Below are 20,061 nucleotides of genomic sequence, written 5' to 3'. Positions count from 1 at the left end.
TTGCTGACTGATGCTACTCATGATTAATTTCCCTAACACTACTGAAAGGAGGATTGTGGTCATTGAAAACAAATTAATAACTGGAGAAAAAAGTACATTGATATGGCCAATATCTCAGTGATCTTACAGGGGAATTTTTGTTGAAAGTTATGCACAAGAGGAAGTGGTTAACAATGCATTTCTCAGCACTGTGTGTAAGATGTGAGAAGAGATTAACTTTTCAGAGCTAAACTTAAAACATAGATTGGGTATCTCATGTGCAATGCTTAAACCAAAACAAGAAATGTTAAAACCACCAGAAATTATATAAAATGCTATGTGCATTTTTGCAATACTTGGACCACAGTTACAACAGTACTGTCACAACAGGTTGCAGGAACCCCTCAGTCTATATAGTAAACTGTAAATCATGGGGAAGATGGATATGTTGAGTTCATTCATAATGTCAGCATCTCAGAAGTTAAATTGTTATATGAATTTAAAGCTTCTGTCTTACCCTCTAGCAAAAAGAAATACTGAATAAATATGTGACAAGCCTGGGAAAAAGCAACTTTCTGATTTTTTGTTTTTTCTTTCATCAGTGGCGGCACCTGACTTGCTGGATCCCAAATCTGCCACTCAGAACTCAAAGCCCAGGCTTTCATTTTCTACCAAACCCACTGTGCTTGCCTCGCGGGAGGAGAGTGATACAACTATTAATGTTATGAAATGGAAGACGGTCTCAACCATTTTTCTGGTGGTGGTTCTGTATTTAATTATTGGAGCTACTGTTTTCAAAGCCCTGGAGCAGCCACATGAAAGTAACCAGAGAACAACCATTGTGCTTCAGAAGCAGGAGTTCGTATCACACCACAACTGTGTGAATGACACAGTACTTGAAGAACTGATTCAGGTAATTCCCTGTAAAGAAGTGTGCTCTTGCCATGTTTTAAAGGAAATGTTGTTTATTAGTTACACGGATGCAGCTATACCAGCTACAATGTACCATGGCCTGATATCCATAAGAAATAATGTTTGGCACAAGTAATTTGACTTAAGGCTTTATTGTGCAAAAATCATTGCTAATTTCATTTTTTATACTAGACTAATGGAGCAAATCCTTCCATCAAATGCTTCTGTTGTGCTTCTTAAATTGCTGTTTGTTGGCAGATACAACACAGCATTCTCCTCTTACATTTAGGTTGTTATTTAGTCATATTGCCTAGCAAAAGAATAAACAGGAGGCTTACTGACTTGTATGAATATTATTTCTGGCCATAATCAAGTATAAGCAGTTCTTTGCAGAAGTCACTGGAGGGTACCAGATACAACATATCACTTTGAACTTTTGAAGCTTACTGTACTTTAATTCCCACTAATCCTACTGCCATTGGCAGGGCAAATAGTGGCGAGGATATTCTGTGGCAGAGCAGCTACTGCATTCAGAGCTCTGCCTGCTGACTTCCCAGGGAGGGAAATGGGAGGGGGTAGCTTTTAAAACCATTTGGTGGGGACATTTTTTGCTTCGTCCCTTTTATTGCAGTCAATGGGAAGGACTTAATTTTGCCAGTTCCATGAGCGGTGTGGTTGCTGTCTACTTTGGGGAGCAGGTTAGGGGAATCCTCTTCCAAGTACTGTGTGCCCCCAACTCACCCCGATTTGGTTCCTACTGCTGAGGAACTTTCCATGGGCTTACCAAGGAGACGGGACTTCCAGCGGTGTAATTTTCATCTTATCAATGGGCCTCCCAGCTCCATCTCCACCTGCTCCTCCCCCAGTGAGTCTTCAAATGGCTTTAGGGTCACTCTCTTTACTGTACCGTTCTCCGTGCTAGGAGAATAGAGACAAATCAGTATACTAAGACCACAGTAGTCAAAGAGTAGGGCCATGTTTATTCATGCATTTTATTAAATAAGTAAATTTATTCTGCCCCTGTTGTTGAAGTGCAATCTGATTAAACTTACTTATTAAAAAGAATATTTGATTATACCTATGAAAAGCCTGGACTTTTCAGTGATTGAATGTACACACATTGTAAATCATTGCAAGATACCTTATGTTGGGGTTGCATTTGATCCCTTTCACTCTTGTCAATGTATGAGCTCTGAATGAAAACAGCTGATGCCCCAGCTAGGTATGGCTGAATCTGCCTATTTTTAGCCTGTGTCACTTTAACATGTTTTTACCCATTATTCCATTCTACACTGATCTGTTTTTTAATAAATATATATATGATAATTTCAAAAACACTTATTTAAATATGCATCTTAAGATATAATTTAAACATGAATTTTCTCCCTAAATGCATATTTTAAAACAGTGCTTTTTTCAAAAAGAAAAAAATGTTAGGGGTACTCTCATTTTCATACTCATATTGAAACACTGCCCTTCAATGACTTAGATTCACAAAATGTTTAGGGGTATGCGTACCCCTGCATCGCCCCCAGAAAAAAGCACTGTTTAAATGTGTATTTCCTCACAAAGTGTTTACTAAAATGCATATTTTTGGCATGCTTAAGTTGCTGAGGACTATGTCTTAACATTCAGAAAAAGTGTTAATCAGATAGATAGCTCAATTCAGATCCTCTCATTAATTGCTAAAGTGTGGGTCAGGTAATTTTATATAGAAAATCAAAGAAGTACTAAACTCTTCAAGCAGCCCTAATCCAAACTCTTGTGTTTAGATATTTCACAAATAATTTGCAAAGGTTGCTTTTCTTAAGCAACCCTAATCCACAAATAGTTGGTTCTGGAGGGCTCCCAAGGTGGTAGTGAGAAAAGTTTGACACAATCCAGCAAGCAACTGGTAGGATGGTTTTGATTGTATGTTTGTTTAAAGGGAGCAGTTTTAGCCTGTTTTAATATGCACTGGGTGACAGTGTCATCATTCTTTTGGACTCACTTTATGATCTGCCCATCTTGAAAAGTTCAGCTTCACCTGAGTTGCAGCCAGTATGCTGATTGCCATTCTATAGCACAGTTGTGGGTTATCTAGGGCCCTCCTTATGTTGCTGAACTACAATGCCCATCATCCCTGGTCATTGGCGATGCTTGTTGGGCCTGATGGAAGCTGTGGTTCAACAACATCTGGAGTGCAAAAGGTTCTCCATTCTTTCTATAGTAGGCATAAGCTTTCACTCTTCCTCTTGCTTGGAAGTTTGCCCTCCTCCTGTCATCTTATGTAGTTACTTAATTGCTCTTGAAAATATATTGTGTTGAGCAATGGAGTTCAGTTGCTCATTCATGGTACAATTATAATAACAGTTTTCGCTTCAGTGGGGATTGTTCTCCCATGTGACTGAACACATAAACAGTATTTTAGAACTGAATTTTCTGAAGGATATAAAGATAAACATTATGCAATAGTAGGGTATTAAGATAGCTCTAATGATAGAGTGAGTGTGAAGAAAATTACAGAAATGTATTCACTATAATGTTCTGTTTTCAGACAATAGTTACCTGTTATCTTGTTTCAGGCTAAAATTAAATTCAGCTTCCTATAATTTTTTAGTCATTTGTGACTATGGGCAGTTGTAGTATAACAAGGACTTTTTGAAGCAATCCTATGAATGCATGCACATGGGACATTTATATCACAACTAATTATTGATGAAAGTTTTCTCTAATCACCAGTAGGATTCTTGCTAAGATTTAACTCAATAGCATTTGATATAAAGTGGAACATCCCTAATTGCTATTAATTTGTGGTAGATAACCTATATGTGGTACTTTTAATGCTTAATCCATTTACTCAGGAGTTAGGGGTTTACCATCAGTGGAACTATTGTGGCTTCAAATGGTTTTTAGGGTTGTGTACCACATACAATATTTCTGTTCACTTTAATCTTTCCCCATAAGCCCTATTTTTTATCATGTCTATAAAATGAGTAATCTGTAGAAAGTTTAAAAATTGTGTTAATTTCAACAACATAACCATTAAGTAGGTCATTATTATGACCTTTTACTTGGTCACTGGCTAGGATTTGAACCTTAGTATTCTAGTTGTGACAACTTGATAATGTGAAATTTGCAAGGAGGTTTTTCTAATGGGGATTTCAATGCCAACATTTTTGGCAGTTTTTCTTTAAACTTGAATTATCTCCTCCCTCACTACTAAAGCACTATACAGTGGTACTTTGGTTTACGAACTTAATCCGTTCTGGAAATCCATTCTTAAACCGAAACTGTTCTTAAACCGAGGCACGCTTTCCCTAATGAGGCCTCCCGCTGCCGGTGCCCTTCCACCGTTCGGATTCCATTGTTAGACCGAGGTAAACTTCTCAAACCAAGACACTATTTCCAGTTTTGCGGAGTTTGTAAACCAAATTGTTCTTAAACCGGACTGTTCTTAAACCGAGGTACTACTGTAATTCTCCCTTCCCAAGATTTTTTACTATCCTAATTTTGCAACTTCCCAAATGTTTTCATTGCCTTAAGTGCTTGTACAGTGGTACCTCGAGTTACAGACGCTTCAGGTTACAGACTCTGCTAACCCAAAACTAGTACCTCAGGTTAAGAACAATTTCAGGTTAAGAACGGACCTCCAGAAGGAATTAAGTTCTTAACCCGAGGTACCACTGTATTTCCCACAGTCTTTAAACACTTCTGTTTGACTCAGTCAATATCCTCCATAGTGATAAAGGTCCCTATTTACTATAACTTACCGTAATTTTGTCTACATTTAATTAGTCTTCTTGTCATCTTTATATCTGTTTTTTGGGGGGCTCCATTTCTTGAAAAGTGAAAGTACTTATAAAAGCTTTTTATAGTGTAAGTCTCTGCATGTAAACAGAGTTATGTGAGACTTGCTTCTGGATAAGCATGTATAGAACTGCAGCTTTTAAAAGGCACAAAAGAAAACAACTTTCTAAATGGACATCATGGATTCTTACTATTCAACATTTTTTCTTTGGGATAATCATTCAGCTCCAGTACCTTAGACTGAAATGATTATTCTGGTCTAGGGTCTACATTTGATCAGATCATCATCCTAACACGGAGAGATAAAACGCCTAGTAAACTGACTCCATGAGATGAACACACACTTCCAACTGGAGAAACCCAGTAGTTAATGGTATAGTTCATACATTAGCTAGGTGGCATACTTGGCACTTGAAAACCATTCAAGTATGGACTGAATCAATGAAAAGCATTCATTTGTGTCAGAATATTGGTTAATCAGGAAATTTTGTTAACTTTTGAGAAGTCAGCTTCCTCTGAAGTAACTTTTCTAATGATGCAGCAGTGATGTATTATTTGAAAACTGACATCAGGTTTCAAGAACCTGCTGAATAATTATGGAGTTATTAATTAACTTTGAGTGACCACAATCTTCCTTTCAGTATATATTATATTTTGGGACCATTATACTCAAGTCTAAAGCCAGTAAGCTGTAAATTGCGCTACATATATTATTTACTTCGGAGTAGGGGATGTTGAAATCCCAGACACTGTTGATTAGAATTAAGTATAATATGTGTTATGTTGAAGATGTGAGGAAGTCAGATCTAGAGCAAGACCATCATAGCCTTTTCAGAAGGTAAGATAGCATACCCTTCAACATTTTTCCAATGAAATTGGGACATCACATTCTATAATGATAATTTTACTATTTATACCCCACACATCTTACTGGGTTGTCCCAGCCACTCTGGGCAGCTTCCAACATAAATAAAAACAAAATAAAACATTAAACATTAAAAAACATCCTTATACAGGATTGCCTGCAGATGGCTCAGGGGTTGGATAACTCCATACTCTCCATTTCTCCAATGAAAATAGGGACATCGTAAGGAGATGTGGGACATTCCAGGATCAAATCAGAAACCGGGATGGCTTCTCTAAATCAGGGACGTTGCTGGAATATAGGGACACTTCAATGGTCTGAGATATTAGAGTTGAATGATTGTTCAATACAGTCGTACCTTGGAAGTTGAACAGAATCCATTCTGGAAGTCTGTTAGACTTCAAAACGTCCAACTTCCAAAGTGTGGCTTCTGATTGGCTGCAGGAAGCTCCTGTAGCCAATCAGAAACCGCGGAAGCACCATTGGACTTTTGGCTTCCGAAAGAACGTTCAAAAACCGGAACACTCACTTCCAGTTTTTAATCATTCGGGAGCCGAAATGTTTGACTCCCAAGGTGTTCGGGAGCTGAGGTATGACTGTACAGGAAAAGTTGAATTATGATATCCATGGTGTTTATTTAAGAAGGTATTTTCTTTTCCAGGCTGTTTTTTGAGGCTTAAATAAGGCTAAAATTTTATACACTTGCTTAGAAGTAACTCAGTAGGGATAACTTCTGGGCAGACATGCATATGACAATAATTATAAAAGATAAATATTTTCACTTTCATTTTTAAAAATGAAAGTAGGCGAATGTTTCAGGCAGTATTCAGTAGTCTTAAACGCTGGTTTGAGTTTCAAAAAATAGTCAAAGAACTGGAGGAACATGTTCCCACTCAATAAACTCAATTTTTTTCTACACAGTGAAATTATCAGAGACATTTCATAACAGTTAAGCTTTTTTTCTTAGAAAACCCTTCTTGTCTTTCTGTACTTTTCATATAATTTAATATGAATAACTAGATGAATTGTAGAAGTAGCACAAAACATGAATGATTGATTTGTCAGTGAAACACACTCACCTTACTTTGTCAAAATGAATACTTGAAGACCCTTTGGTAGTGCACTCATTCACATCTTCTTGCCACTATCAGGAAGATGAACTTAGTGATGTAATATGATCTATTATGACTTTCTCATTTCATGTTTTCATGATTCACACCATTAGCACAGACCTATAGCTTTTAGTTTTGTGTACCACAATAAAAATAATGTTTCAGACAGTGTGCAATAAGGGTAACCTTGAATGCTACTTTTACATTCATAATAATACTAACACAATGCTAACACAAAAGTTAAAAATAATTAAAATAGGATGGGATGGAACCCAACTGGTTGAGAAAGAGGGCCTTTTTAGATAACTAGTTCACTATGCATACTTATAGAGAAAGAAAATGTCAACATACGTTGAAAATAAATCCACAATTTTGGGTTTTCTGAATCATCCTATAAAGAGATTTTGCTACAAATAGGCAGTTGTTAAGTTATAGGGAATTCAGACATATTTTTCCAAAGTTAACTTTGTTGCAAAGAGACCACATTTCCATAGCAGTGAGCACAACATCTGGGCTCCTCCTGAATCCAACACTGCCTCTGGAGCTTCAGGTAGCCTTGGTGGCCTGAAGTGCCTGCTTCCAGCTCTGTCTGGTTCTCCAGTTGTGGTCCTTCTTGGAAGAGATGGCTTGGCCACTGTGCTCCATGCTGTGGTTACCTCCAGATTGGGCTGTTTACAATGCACTCTACATTGGACTGCCCTTAGAGATGATGTGAAAAGGCAAACTGTTATCAAATGCAGCAGCCAGATTACTAGCTGGGGCTCAATTAGATCTCATAGAACCCTGTTTGAAATCAGCTACACTGATTGCCAATTCATTTCTTGGTCCAATTCAGAGTGCTCATGTTAGTGTTTAAAGTCCTAAATGTCTCTGGCATCAAATATCTGAAGGACTGTCTCCAGGCCCATTGACCTTCTTGATCTTCAGAGGGGACTTTCTTGGTAACCCTGCCACCCTCAGAAGTGTGGGGAGTGGTGGTCTAGGAGAAGGCATTCTCTGTGTTAGTCCCTAAATTGTGGTGATCTCTCTCCACAGATTTCTAGCATATTCATTATACACATATGTTGAAGACACACATCTTTACCCTGGCCTTGATAGTTAAAGTATTTTGTTTTGTGCAATCCACCTCATTTGATGAATTTATACTATTTTGTACCATTCGGAAAGATTTTACTTCTGCTATGATTTTAATAGTTTTACCTCTTTTTGTAAGACATTGCTGCCTATTGTTGTAACCTGCCCAGGGACCTTATGATGAAGGATATGTAAGCAGTCTTATAAATAAATAGAATAAATATATATAAAAGAGACCACTCTCACAAGTCACAATTGTCCCAAATTTCAGCCTAATTGTACACTTTCACCATCATCTCTATGGTGCAAGCACTACATGGCTGACATTGGCTATCAGAGTGGCACTCACATTCAGTGTTCTACCAAAAAGTGTTAATTGGGATGGGATGATAGGAGTTGTAGTCCAAAGTGTATCTGGAGGGCCAAAAGTTCGCCACCCCTGTACTGTATCATTACTTCACTCACACTGTAATTTTAACCGATTCCAACTTTCTTGGCAAAGAAAGAATTAGTGTTCCTCTCCTATTGATAAGTGGGATGCGGGTGGCGCTATGGGTTAAACCACAGAGCCTAGGACTTGCCGATCAGAAGGTCAGCAGTTTGATTCCCTGCGACGGGGTGAGCTCCCGTTGCTCGGTCCCTGCTCCTGCCAACCTAGCAGTTCGAAAGCACCTCAAAGTGCAAGTAGATAAATAGGTACCGCTTCAGCGGGAAGGTAAACGGCATTTGCGTGCGCTGCTCTGGTTTGCCAGAAGCGGCTTAGTCATGCTGGCCACATGACCCGGAAGCTGTACCCCAGTTCCCTCAGCCAATAAAGCAAGATGAGCACTAATGGTCAGGGGTCCCTTTACCTTTATATGGAGCTGCTGGTGGAAGAGAGGATTGCTGTTCTTTCTCATTTCCTTTTGCACTTCCTCTACATGCAGTAGGCCTTCACTAGGGGAATCTCTTTGGATTGCACCATATGGCTGAATGCCTAGCTCCACTTTCACCTTGCTTCTCAAATACATCCTTCTGAAGCAGATTCCATGCTTTATTTTGTTTGAAGCAAGAGGAAAAACAAGCAAATAGTAGGCCCCTTGCTTGAAGAAGATGGAGAAATGCTGTTGGGCGGAAGAGAGAAGGCAGAGCTGCTTAACATCTATTTGCCTCTTATCTTCACCCAAATTGAAAGCACAGCCTATTGTTAACAGAATAAACAATGCAAGGAGGAAGCTGAAGCCCAACACAGGAAAAGAGGGGGTAAGGGAACATGTAGTTACTTCAAATGAATCCAAATCTCCAGGGCCTGATGAGCTGCACCCAAGGGTACTAAAGGAGCTTGTGGATGTAATTCTTTGGGAATTATTGGAGAACAAGTGACATTCTTGCAGACTGGAGACAGGCAAATGTTATCCCAATTTTCAAAAAGGGGAGAAAAGAAGACATGGACAAGATAACTGAACCGAACAAGTACTCATTAACAGTTCATTGTCATCCTGGAAAAAAGTGCCAAGTAAGGTGCCACAGGGTTGTGTCCTGGGCCTGTTGTTGTTCAACATAAAGGACTTGGATGAAAGTATTGAGGGGATGCTAATCAAATTTGCAGATGACACCAAACTGGGAGGGGTAGCCAAGGCCACTGAAGACTATTGGGATTCGAGATAACCTTGGCAGATTAGAGAACTGGGCCAAAACTAACAAAATGAATTTTAATTGGGAAAAGTAGTGAGACTGAAAGGAGATATGATAGCCATCTTCAAGTACTTAAGGGCTGTCACATGGAGGAATGAGCAAGCTTGTTTTCTCCTGCTCTGGAGGGTAGGACTTGAACCGATGGATTCAAGATACAAGAAAGGAGATTCCTACTAAACACCAGGAAGAACTTTCTAACAGGAAGAGCTGTTTTACAGTGGAACAGACTCCCACGAGAGGTTGTGGAGTCTCCTTCCTTGGAGGTTTTTAAGCAGAGGTTGGATGGCCACCTGTCACGTATGATCTAGTTGAGATTCCTGCATTGCAGGGAGTTGGACTAGATGACCCTCAAGGTCACTTCCAACTCTACTGTTGGATTCTAGGATTCTTCTCCATTAACATGCTTTGTCTCTCAACTCCTGCCTCTATAAATATCCAAAACCAGAGATTTAATCAATGAGGGGCATCTTATTTACTGTCATGCTTTTTGCTGTACACAAAGGATAATACAAAATAAAAAAATTCCTTCCAGTAGCACCTTAAAGACCAACTGAGTTAGTTCTAGGTATGAGCTTTCGTGTGCATGCACACTTCTTCAGATACACTGAAACAGAAGTCACCGGACCTTTCTATATAGTGAGAAGGTGGGGAGGGGTATTACTCAGAAGGGTGGTGGGAATGGGTGATTGGCAGATAGCTGCGATGAGCCTGTTGACGACTCTTAACGACTGCAATAGGTCTAACAGGAAAAAGCAAGGGGTGAGAAGGTGAAAAATGGCTTTGTCATGTATAATGAGATAAGAATCCAATGTCTTTGTTCAAACCAGGTCTCTCTATAGTTTTAAGTTTGGTGATAAGTTGCAATTCAGCAGCTTCTCTTTCCAGTCTATTTCTGAAATTCCTTTGTAATAGAACAGCTACTTTGAGATCTTGTATAGAATGTCCTGGGAGATTGAAGTGTTCTCCTACTGGTTTTTCTGTCTTGTGGTTCCTGATGTCGGATTTATGTCCGTTTATTCTTTGGCGTAAGGTCTGGCCTGTTTGTCCAATATAGAGAGCTGAAGGACACTGTTGGCATTTTATGGCATACACAATGTTAGACGATGAGCAATTAAATAGTCCCGAGATGGTATGTGTGATGTTGTTGGGGCCAGTAAAAGCCATTTTTCACCTTCTCACCCCTTGCTTTTTCCTGTTAGACCTATTGCAGTCGTTAAGAGTCGTCAACAGGCTCATCGCAGCTATCTGCCAATCACCCATTCCCACCACCCTTCTGAGTAATACCCCTCCCCACCTTCTCACTATATAGAAAGGTCCGGTGACTTCTGTTTCAGTGTATCTGAAGAAGTGTGCATGCACACGAAAGCTCATACCTAGAACTAACTCAGTTGGTCTTTAAGGTGCTACTGGAAGGAATTTTTTTATTTTGTTTTGACCATGGCAGACCAACACGGCTACCTATCTGTAACAAAGGATAATATTTTATACTCCAAATACTGCTTGATTTCTAACTAAGTTCATCTGTGGCACTTTTATAGTACTTACAAGATCAAAATAGGACACTTTTAAAAACACAGGCGACCTGCATGGTTGCAATACCCAACATCCACAGGTGTGAACTCTTTATGGGCTTATTCAGATGACTCAAAACTCTGGGCCTCTTTTCAGAATATGCCAACATTTTCTCTCTCTCTCTAAATGTGTGCATAGGTGAACTAGTTTTCTGACAGGTTCAGTTATCAGAAGTCTAGGTCATATGCATCCCTGCAGTGAATGAGTTGTTCATGGAAGTTTTCTTCTTCAGTGGCCTTGTGCTATTAGTTCTACTGCTATTACTGCTATAAGAAAGATGGTGGACAAGCAAGTGGTCAGCCAGTGGGAACAGCCATGCTGGATTTGGTTTCTAAGTAATGGGATTTCACTGATATAAATGGTTAGAAACTGGAATGTGTTGCACGTAACCGTAGGCTAAATCATCACTTGTAAAATCAAACAGAAATATGCACAGCTTGAGGAACTGACCTTTTATGTCTGTCTTCATTTTAATGTAGTATTTCCCCAGGGAGACTTATTTTAACATGGTGATCCATCACAGCGTCAAATACATCTGAGGTTAAATGATTTAATGGGTTATCAAATTTTATAGGTTCCTGTGGCTACACACACACACACACACAATTATGCGTAGTATAGCCAAAGTCGCAAGTGGGGTGACCACTTTCTTATGGGAAAGCCAGTGAGTTATTTAAAAACTTGTGGTTTGCATTGTAATGCCTGATAATGCAATAATGTGCCCTGTAAAGTGCAATTGGTTTAATGGTTTGTTGTGTAATCCTACTGAGAATGTTGCAGTTTCTAGGTGGAGGGATTTATGATATAGTCATGATTTTCCATATAGACACAAAATATATCTGTAAGAAACATCTTTAAGGGTGGACTTTAGGCTACCTGTATAAAACCAGGTTGAGGAAAGCTGACCTGAGTAGTGGAAATGTAACACAAGTAAAATTTACTGAAACTCCTAGATAAAAAAGCTATTAGGTAGTCAGGGCCTGCCCTTTAAAATAACTAGGTTGGCTGGGCCTATCTGGTCCCATCCTGAATTCCATCCCTGTGGAGAGCCACAGGTTCCCCATTCCTGCATTAAGTATTGTAAAGGTCCCTCAAGAATACACATGTATCATGTCTCCATACATCCTCCACTTTCCCCATCACATGACAAAATTCCACCTGAGTTTTTGAAAGCAATACTGTGGTAACAGCCTTGTGAACAAACAGATCAGGTTATGTGGATGCCTTTAAATGAGTCTGTACACATTTGAATTTGTAAAGTGCAAATAAAAACAAACAAACAAACAGCTGAGCACATGTTTGCTAGTGCTCAGTTGCCCCCCCCTCTATATATAATCTTGTTTTTTCCATTGGCTTGGGCAGTTAATATTGGGACACTATTAACAGTATCCTCAGTGATGATAGCAATGCGTAAGTTTGAAAAATAAAAATTTAAGAATATACCTTTACTTTAGTTCTTATCTCAATCCAGCTTCAGCCAAAGAAGCAGTTGTGTGGTAGCAGCTTTAAATCAATACCCTGCACAGATGCTTTCCTACTTCTTACAAACCTCCAAAATGAATGGTTCCTCTATTAACTATACACTCATGGATGCTGTAGAAAGGGAAAGGGTAGAGTGTAATGCAGAAGGGACTGTCTTCTGGGTCATTCCTGCTGTTAAGAGCGAAAGCACTCAGTGCAGTGAAGCACAGGTACACCTAGGGCATTAGCTTGATGGTGTGGCTGCAGCGCAGGACAGTGACGAAGTGAGGGTTGAGTGGGTAAGCTAGCACATCCAATCTGGTGCTCCAATCGGTATGCCCACACAATCCCGGGCCCACCACCCTGTCGCATACGGTCCAAATAAGTATCACCAATGTCAGTATTAAGAGGGCAGCATTAGTGCCACTGTGCTGGCCAACATTCCCTAGTTAACTTTTTACATGCATGGGCAGAGTTTTTGATGCTGGTGGCTCTTACAGTAGTGCTTGAATAAAAATGTTTTTCTTAGAAAGTGTCAAACTTGTGGCTTATTCAAAGGCGGTGAATGGACTGGATTGACCAGAAACCTAAGCTTCATATCATGAGATGGTTTTTAAACAAGTTATCCTATTGAGAGTAAAACAGTGGGCTCCACTGTGCCTTTGTAAGCCTTGGGCATGTCTGGAGAAGTTCTCTGTGACTTTGTCCCCCTGACTCATGCTAGTATTATTATATAGCCATGCTATGGAACACGTGATGAGAATCCTAAGAACTTCTTGAGCTCTTGGACCCCTTCTTTAGCAATTGCTCCCAACATACCCATATGGTTCAGCTGGGAGAAAGACCTATGTAGATCCAGTTTAGCTAAATAAAATCCCCAAATGCTTGAGTATGTATTGTGGGGTTATGACTAAGGTTGCCACATTTTTACACCTGAAAACCAGGACATGTCTGGAATTTTCCTGACGAATGGCAAGCCTAGTTATGACGTATCTATTTAAGCATATTGGGATTTTGCTGTTGTCAATCACTTCAGTGGTCCTTCTTGGTGCTGAAAGGTGGTATAAAATGCTTTCATAACTACAAATAGATATCTCCGCCTGCCAGAGTTATGAATGAACTGAATTGTTGTACAAATTGGTTTTTGGAATTGCTATCTGTACTGTTCATTATTATATGACTGTGATACACCAATAGCTCCATAGCAGAGAAGGGCATACACTTGTTCTCTGCTATCCCAGAGGGCAGGACTAGATCTAACGGACTTAGAGGAATTTAGATTTAGGAGCATATAAACCTACCTTCTGCTTAGTTGGATCATTAGTGTATCTGGCTCAGTGTTGTCTCAGTAGCTCTCTAGGCTTCTGGACAGGTGGCCTTTCCCAGTCCTACCTGGAGACGATGGGCATTGAACTTGTGGCTTCTGCATGCAGAGCAAATAATCTACCACTGAGCTATGGCCCTTTCAGTCTAACATTCATGGAAACCTCTTGACCAGGAATGCCTGGTGTGGTGGGGCAGTGCCACAGAAACACCCTCCAGACACTGACATTGCTATAGCTTATTTCGTTGGAGCTGGGACTGGGTGGCAGTGAGGCCAGGGCTGTGCAGGCACACTGATGAAGCCATTCCATACGTCTATTGGTGCACTCATACAGTGCTGACCTCACTGCTACAAAGCCCAGTGTCTGTCCAGGTATTGAGAGGGCAGCTCCCTACATTGTCCCCACCACACCGGCTGCTCCTGCTCTGTTGGGGATGCTTGAGTGTTAGATTTCCTGCATCAAGCAGGGGGTTGGACTACATGGCCTAAAAGAGAATGGATATTAATTGAAACGGGATAAGTAGCTGGGGCAAGCTTTTCAAGTGTTTATAATCTGCTCAGGTTTCCGGACCCTAAGCGTATGGGATATTGGGTTGGGAATAGCATCCTTTAATTATTTAGCTAGGAAAAGCTTTCTTTAATTTTTTTTTGTTTCCATATATTCATATCTAGTATCTGTTTGATATTGTTATTTTGAGGACTGATTTATTGTATTTGATTGTATGTTTTGTTGTACTGATATACTATTTATTGCTTTGGGGCCTTTGGGTTAAAAAGTTGTGTGCATGCATGCCATAGCTGTCAACTTTCAGATTTCAAAATAAGGGATCAGCAGCCTTGAAAATAAGGGACCAGCAGCCTCACCTGTCCCGGGGACACTCTATGGGATATCTAACAATCTGGGATAGCAGCGGGAAGCAGTGGGAAATGGCGCTGGAATAAGGGATTTTCCCACAAAAAAGGGAAGGTTGACAGCTATGGTGCATGCACAGAGAATACACACACACACACAGAGAGAGAATAGAATCATGGAGTATATGCCTTTTGTCTACCCCATGAGCTATTCTGGAAGCACAACTACTCATAGGAAAGGGCATATTAGTGTCCCAATCTGAGGTTGGTGCAAATGTGTACCAGAAATAATATTGGAGTTTGTATGCAAGTGAATAAATCCTATTTATGGTGCTACAACTGAACCTGGTGCATAGGGATGTGATGCTAAGTATGTAGACATAGAAAGGCTTCCTTTTTAACATGGTGCTGGGTAGGCAAGAATTACTCACCCATGCCTAAAATTGTATTTTAAGCTGGGCCCTCAGCTTAAATACAATTTAGTGCATAAATACAATTTAGTGTGTAGAACCTCATTGATTCTACATGTGCAGTGGTAACACCATTAAAGTATCTGGCTGGGCTGCTAATCCCTGGTGTTCTTACAGCGCAGACAGAGGCAAGGCGACAGGTTTGTATAAAAAGCGAGGCACATGTGATGTTATATGGGGCGGTTCTTGCTCGCTTTTCATTACATGTAAATTGGACCTGAGCTTTATTGAAATGAGAGGTTCTTACATCTGTGTAATGGGTCTGATGTGGATATGCTCCCAGTGTTTCTATGATCGGGGGTGCAAGTCTGTAATTCTAAGCACCCTTGTTTTGAAATGAGTTAGGGTTGGGGTTGAAACCAGATCAGTGGAACTTAATGCAAAATTTGGAACTGGTGTCTAAAATAGCATTTATCAAGTGTGCAACTACAGATTCAATGAAATAAAGGTTTAGGAACTTTTAGGCCTGCAGGATTTTACCTAAGTTAATAAAGTTAATAATAAATAAATAATGTTAATAAAGTTAGCACTCTTTTGTGATACAGCTTTAAAAATCAGTTCTCAATGAAGCAATGAAAAGTAAAGTTTGTTCTTTATTATACTTTCCAGCTGCACTGAACATCATCTTTATTTCAAACAAATTGTTTTGAGCATGTATTTTTATTTTATTCAAAACCTTAAGTATTTAATATTGACATTAATATTCCAGTATTTTCTCCAGAAATGTACAGGACATCCTTATCCATAAAGCAATTTACTTCGGTCCAAGTTAGAAAGCTCTCAAGAGTTGTTTTAATCATGAGTAATGAAGCAGGCAAGTGCATAAATACAATTTAGTGTGTAGGACCTCATTGATTTTATTGGCTGTTTCAACATTGAAACCTGTGGTTTCAGAGTTTTTATTCACAGAAGCATAACTCGACCAGGTCTTTCAAAAGGTTAACCCTAAATATGTTCCTAGTGTCAAAATCCCAGATATGCATTTTACTTGCTTGCTTGGTTGCTTGCTTGCTTGCTTATTTATTTATTTATTTTCAATCCCATCATTCCTCCCAAAGGAGTCTTACTTGGCAAACAATAAAACAGATAGATGATAGATAGATAGATAGATGATAGATAGATATAGATAGGTTTGTGTGTGTGTGACAAACACACAGAGAGAGTGCATTTAAAAGCAGTTGAATATGCTAACAGTTAAATAACAAGAAACAGTATATTTTTCTATCAAATGCCTTGGTGAACAGGATTGTTTTGGATTGCACCTGAATAGTCTAAGCCAGTTAAGGCTAGTGCTAACACCTTGCCTTGGACCTGTTAGCTTACTGGCAGCCAATGGGATGCTTTCAGGAATAGTTACACATGGTCACCAACCTGGCAGCCTCATTCTGCACTATGCAGTTTCCTCTTATTGATAAAGAGGATATTAAAGTCTCCCAAGGCTATTCTCATGGGGTTCTCCTACATATCACCAGAACCACCTCTGCCTGCTCAGTCCGGGAAGAGGTTGTGCAGTGAGGTGGGTGGTAGACTTGTCTTTGCAATCTGACACTGAAGTACAAACACTTACATCCAGCTCCCAGATGGATTGGTTTCTTGGTGAGAATGATGGAATTTATGTGGATGATTGCCAAGCCTCCCCTCTGGTCTGTATTGTTGCTACACTGAGTACCCAGGCAGGCAAAACCAGGAAGGTCACAAAACCCATAGCATGCTCACCTAGCTCTCAGTAATCCACACCAGGCCAGCTACCTCATCCAGGATGAAATAATGAACAAGAGTTGCTTTCTTGTGGGCTGACTAGGCATTAAGTAACAGCACCATCAGGTGGCAGGGTGGTATCTAAACATCATGGCTACTCAAGTCTCTACGTGGTTGGGTGGGTAGGTGTCTGAGCAGGAACAACCGATGTTAAGTGTCTGCCATCTTCTCTCCTATGATGATATCCTCCATTCCATACCTTCCTCTCCGTAAGAACCTGGAAATATCAGAAGTTCTCCCACTTGCCTCCTCTGACCCAGGCATATGTTTTTGTTTTCACCATCTTCCATGAAGCAACCACTCAATAGGAGGGGGAGGTTTACCTGGCACCTGTTGACTTTCTAGAGTGTATCACACTTCTGTTCAAAGTGCCTTTCATTAGCCACAATAATCAAAGCCAGCCATGGCCTTTAGTGTTAGATCAGAGATGGAAGCTTCAGGCAGTTTTGAGTCCCAGGAACGCAAAATGTGACCGATACAGCAAGAGAGGAGGAAACAAAATGCTATGCTGTTAGATCTCCCAGGCTCTAAGTGTATGTTGCATTGTATAATAGCCATTAAATGCCCATGTGATAGTTCTCAGTTAGGATCAAGAGAATTTTCAGGAAACTTGAATTTAGAGGCTTTCTCTGTCCTCTTAACATCAGCAGTTAGCCTCTGCATTGAAGCTCTAGTGATGCAACAATCAAACTCTTGATTTCGTAGCAATATAAGACATGAAGATTAACCAAGAGTTGCAAAAATGAGTAATATTTTGAATTTAATTATATTTCAAGCTTAGGTTAGATGATGCTAAAAGTGAAGCCAATTGAATAACGCCACCCAAAATTTCTGTCTCTCTCTTCTTTCATCAGCTGACATTTGATAAATTACTTTATCTTCACAAACCATACAAAACACTGTATTCTAACATTCTTGTTTATGTTTCATAAATATTGACAAATATTGACAAATATCTCTTTAAACTTGCAGCAAGTAGTGGCAGCAATAAATGCAGGAGTCAATCCTAAAGGAAACACGTCTAACAGTCATTGGGATTTGGGAAGTTCCTTCTTCTTTGCTGGCACTGTTATTACCACCATAGGTAGGATAAAACTTATTATTCTATTTTGAAGAGTGTATTACCTAAAACAAATTTAGTTTAAAATATATGTTTTCGTTTGGCAGATTTTGTTTGTCTATTTTAATAGTGTTTTTATATTTTAAGTTCAGATATGTTGGCAAAAACAGTTTTCATTAGACATGCACACTTACATTTATAAAATTCAATAAATGATATAAAAACTTTAATAGAAAGTAGGTTTATATGAAAGGTGCAGTTCATTAGTGCACTGTTTACACCAATTATTTGATTATTCATGTTTTAAAACAAGCTTGTGATTTAAGCTGTTGATTTGGGTCCCTAGAAGTGACATAATTCTAGACAAATATTGTCTAGAATTAATATATATGTTCAATGTTTTCAACATTCTAAGTAATCAGCCTGTTTGGGAAATGCTTTTTTATTATAAAGCTGTAGCAGGCAAACTCAGATTTAACCATAGTGGGTTGTATTAGGCTTTTAGTAGCGTGCAACAGCTCATGACAAATATTCTTCATAACCTTGTTAATGTTGTGCATCCTTCACTTCAGATGCTCAGTGGACAGTAGCACCATGCCAAACTAGACACAATGATGGCAGGTTCATGTGTTTAAATATGCATTTTGCCCCAGTCACAGAGAAGGAGGCATGAGGGATGAGGGATGAGGGATGAGGCAGCTCCATATCTGACAGCAAAATGGACACACAAAGGAGGAGTGTAGACTTCCCCCCCTTCCCAGTGAAGGAGGCAGAAGTTTGCAATGTTATGAATGGCACAAAGAAAGGGAACTGGAAAAAAAGATCACTAGAAATATTATTGAACATTAGCTTCTCCAGGGTAACTGATTGGCAGTTGTTTAAGGGCATGCAACCCTTGGTAGATGCAAGGGCGGCCTGGCCCGTTTTGCCACTAGGGGCAAAATGTGATAGTGCTGCCCTGTGCATGTGCTGCATGCTATGTGCTACCCACTCCTCTGGTTGCCCCCGCCAAAGCCTCACTTACCAGGATCATGCGGCTGCAGCTTCCAGGTGGCAAGGTCTTGCAAGAGCCCTGTGACATTGACCTGCAGGACTCTCACAAGATTTTGCTAGAAACCGGAAGCTGCCACTTCTGTTTGCTTCTCTGGTGGTGGTGGTGCGGGTGCCCCTTGGATTCTGGCCTCAGTCTGGGCATATAGTATTGTCTCTATAACAACCTGTTTTAGAGCTGGCTTGCTTAAACTGTCTTCTGAATGCCCTACAGTCACTAATGGCCTGGTGCACATCAGTTGCTTTGAATATGGAACAAACAGCCTTCAGTATTGAATAGGATAATGTGTGTTTAATGGTAGCTCCTCCCAAGGCTTTGCAATAGATTCAAATCCCGCACTAGGTGTGACGATTTCCAGCTTTCCTCTGGTCTTTACAATATAAGGTCGTTCAAAGCTACTTCAGGTCCTGAAACTAAAAGGATAGCAAGCAATTATTGGCATTCTGGAAGGTATGCCATGGTTGATGGCAGGTTTGAGCTAGCACTTAACAGACTAAAGTAAATCCTTGTAGATCCACATTTGTGATTAGAGACCTGGTCTATGAGTTCAAACGAAATTTTATTGTAAATAATGTTTCTCTCTCTAGTCTATGTCCCCTGTGGGCACAAGCATTTCTTCTGAGGTCAGAACATTTTCTATCTTGTTATGTAGTTTATTGATTCAGCTGAACAATGGGGAATTAACCCTCTTCCTGCTGGCAGGGTTTTATTGCATTCATATGAAATATGTGCAGAGCTGCAAATTTGAGCTGGGTATCAGTGGTTTGATGTGTGGCCTGACCTGCTTGCAACTGACCATGCTGTTTGAGGCCCTGAAGCTTCTAGGTCTGCATGCGTACAAACCCTAACAGTTGTAACAGTGTCTGTTGCATATAAACAAAAATGTGGCAATCAGGACTTGAAGTGCCAGTAGAAGCAAGAACTGTGGTATCCATGAGAATGGGAATGATGCCAATGGGGTGTTCAAGCATGTGCTAGTAGATCATAACATTCCTCTTATTTTCGAATGTTGGAACAATTATATGTATTAGCTCAGAAGTTTGAGCTGATATGTATTAAATTTGAGCTTGTATGTATTAGCATCAAAAGTTTGATGGAGGTAGAGTTA

At 39.8% G+C, this 20,061-nt stretch overlaps 1 protein-coding gene across 1 annotated transcript in view; it reads left to right on the top strand.

Annotated features, from left to right (window-relative positions):
• KCNK2 (potassium two pore domain channel subfamily K member 2) overlaps positions 1-20,061 on the top strand; it is a 118,538-nt gene that overhangs the window by 38,372 nt on the left and 60,105 nt on the right. Inside the window, exons 2-3 of the mRNA XM_081855980.1 lie at positions 582-892; positions 17,815-17,926. Coding sequence (XP_081712106.1) covers positions 582-892; positions 17,815-17,926 — 423 coding nt within the window. The remainder of the gene's footprint in view (positions 1-581; positions 893-17,814; positions 17,927-20,061) is intronic.

This window comes from Podarcis erhardii (assembly GCF_964252035.2).
Source record: "Podarcis erhardii genome assembly, chromosome: 3".
NCBI lineage: Eukaryota > Metazoa > Chordata > Lepidosauria > Squamata > Lacertidae > Podarcis > Podarcis erhardii.
Note: the sequence above shows the minus strand (reverse complement) of the source record. Positions and strands in the feature narration are given on the sequence as shown.